The following is a 2,588-nucleotide window of genomic DNA, read 5'->3' as shown; positions in this document are numbered from 1 at the left end:
TTAATTATAAGCTACGTATTGGTATAATAGCCGCGGTTATTAGCTTTAATTAGATAACGCTATATACGCTTACCTAGTAGCTTAGCCTTAAGAGTTATCTAGAAGTCTATTAGTAATCCACGGAGTGGCTTATCGGGAAAGGGTTATAATTACTCACCTTTATATAACCTCGAGAACTATTATCTTAGCAATACTCGAATTTATATAAATTAATAGTATACGCCTCCTTATAGGCGCTAAAGATAATATAGTCGCGACTACCGTCTAGCTTAAGCCGGAGGAAGTGCCACGTATAACGGTTATAAAGAGCGCGAGGGTGGGTGCCTTTTATCTTCTCCTTAACTATATATATAGTATTCTCCTACGGCTTATTATCGCCATTATAGGCGTCGGCTATATCCTCGTCCTTATCGATATTATTTACCGTATCCGGGTTAGTGTTATCCTTATCCTCCTTTTCCTCCCCGTGGTTCACTATAACCACTTTACTACCCTCTTCCTTAGAGAACCCCTCAAAGGAATGGTCGTTAATTATAATGACACTATTATTATTATTCTCTTTATACTTACTAAGAGGGTACTCGCTATCTAATAAGAGCTTAATAACGGGGCTATTACCTTAGGTAACTATTTTAGTAGGAGTATTATTATTATTATTATTAATAGTATCTTACTAGCCTAATACTAGCCGCAGCGCTATATTCTCCTAGCGTAAGTTCTCTATATACTCTATAATAAGCGCTAGCTAATCTTTAGTTAGATTATTAGATATAATAGTAAGAATTATCAGCGCGTTATTATTAGAAATTATTTAGTATTATAAATAAAAGCTACCCTTATTGCTTATTAATCGTTAACGGGATATATATAAAACCATTTCCCTATGGTATAAGAACTATAAATATATACTTAGAGTAGGAAAGAAAAGAATTAAAGGAAGATTATATAAGAAAATAGTGGATATTATTATTATTACTATAGTAAAAGGTTAACTAACCCTAAAGAACCGCGTATACCTTCCTTATATCTACCACGATAACACGTTATACCTGCTATTAGACCTCCTATATCCTTTTATTCTTACTATAATAAGAGCCGTGCTAGTTAACGGTAACACTATAGGTAATCTCTTTATATACTTACTTTAAGGATATGTTAGGTATGTTATTTATTTACACGATAGTTATTTATAGATTCCTTTTTACTTCGCTCTTTAAACTAATTATACTGCCTTTAGGACCTTTATACTTAAATAACGTCTTAGTTAGATATAGCTATATCTACCATTTAAGGGTAAACGCTTATTATCTTCCTCGAGTACTTTAAATAAGAAGAAAGAACCCGGTCTAAATAAAAACGGGTATCCTAAAGAGTTTTGTAATAATATAGGTTCCCTTTACCAGATAACTAATCCCTCTTTAATTATCCGCACTTACGCTCCTAAGGATAGGAGTATTTTTAGAGAGGGGTATATTATCAGAATATACAGTGCTTATATAATACTATAGGACTAGCACCAGACTTATATATAGATAGGGGGATCGTAGTTAGGTTAAACTCTTAAAGACATAACGCGTCGAAGTTAAATAAGCTAGTTAGCTTAAAAGTTAGCTTAGATCTAGTAAGCTAATTAGCTTAGGAACCAGCTTACGCCTAAACTTAGTCCTAAGGAGGCCTCTCGCTACCCACTTAGTTAGGAGACCTTAGGTAGGTATAAAGAGGGGAGTGCCTTCTACAGTTCCTAAAGTCTCGCGAGGACTTAACGAATAATCTTATCACGATACCCCCTCCTTAATGCTTATTAGTCCCTAAGTGATCTTATATCGCTCTGCAGTAGCCTATTACTCCTTACAGTATACCTATAATACTTATATAGTATTAGATAAGTATAAGTAATCTAAGGGAGATTCACGAAAAAGACTATATATATTAAAGGTTAAGAGACGTGTTTTCTAGTAGTAGACTCTAGTAGATACTATATAAGTACGTTATCCTTAAATCTAGTACGCTTAATTCTTTTTTCTAATTAAGTAAAGTATCTTATAGACTTCGAATAATATTATATACGTACCGATTATAGATACTAGGATAAATATCGCGCCACTATTTTAACACGGTTATACTAATAATCCACTACCCTTAGCTAGACCTTATTAAATAGACTTTTAATCCCTTATTCACGGAGTTCTAATAAATTTAGATAAGAAATACCATTGTTTTCTAACGAATCGTAGAAAGCGGAAAACATACGGTATATTTACTATAAAACGATTTAGAAATATTTCGGAAACGATTTAGAAACTATTCAAGATTTCTTTTTTATTCTTATACTTATATTTAAGGATAGATAAAGTTTATCTCGGGAGCCCTAGAGAAATCTAAAAGCGAAGTTATAGTATCGAATTAAGATCTTTTATTCCAATAGATCCAACTATAATGCTATAGATTATTATAAAGTCTTATAGAATATATTCATACCCTCCTTTACCTCCTATAAAACCCTCCCCCCTTAGTATTAAATAGGATTACTAGAGTACTCGCGAAAATTAATAGTCTAAGTATAAACTTAATGGATTCCTAAGATTATG

The 2,588-nt window shown here is 32.6% G+C and overlaps 1 protein-coding gene across 1 annotated transcript; it reads right to left on the bottom strand.

The window, feature by feature from the left end:
* Window positions 1–2,214, bottom strand: SODALDRAFT_323368 (hypothetical protein; the record flags this gene model as incomplete). The annotated part of the gene is made up of 13 exons (XM_028609800.1): window positions 1–11; window positions 74–98; window positions 158–176; window positions 366–511; window positions 571–588; window positions 619–627; window positions 675–729; window position 998; window positions 1,140–1,142; window positions 1,437–1,440; window positions 1,853–1,859; window positions 2,072–2,103; window positions 2,212–2,214. The coding sequence occupies 13 exons, from the start codon at window positions 2,212–2,214 to the stop codon at window positions 1–3; spliced, it is 333 nt and encodes a 110-aa protein (XP_028467926.1).
* Between the last annotated feature and the right edge of the window lie 374 nt (window positions 2,215–2,588).

This window comes from Sodiomyces alkalinus (genome assembly GCF_003711515.1).
Source record: "Sodiomyces alkalinus F11 unplaced genomic scaffold SODALscaffold_3, whole genome shotgun sequence".
NCBI classification, from domain to species: Eukaryota; Fungi; Ascomycota; class Sordariomycetes; order Glomerellales; family Plectosphaerellaceae; genus Sodiomyces; species Sodiomyces alkalinus.
This window is presented reverse-complemented; position numbering and strand designations above follow the sequence as displayed.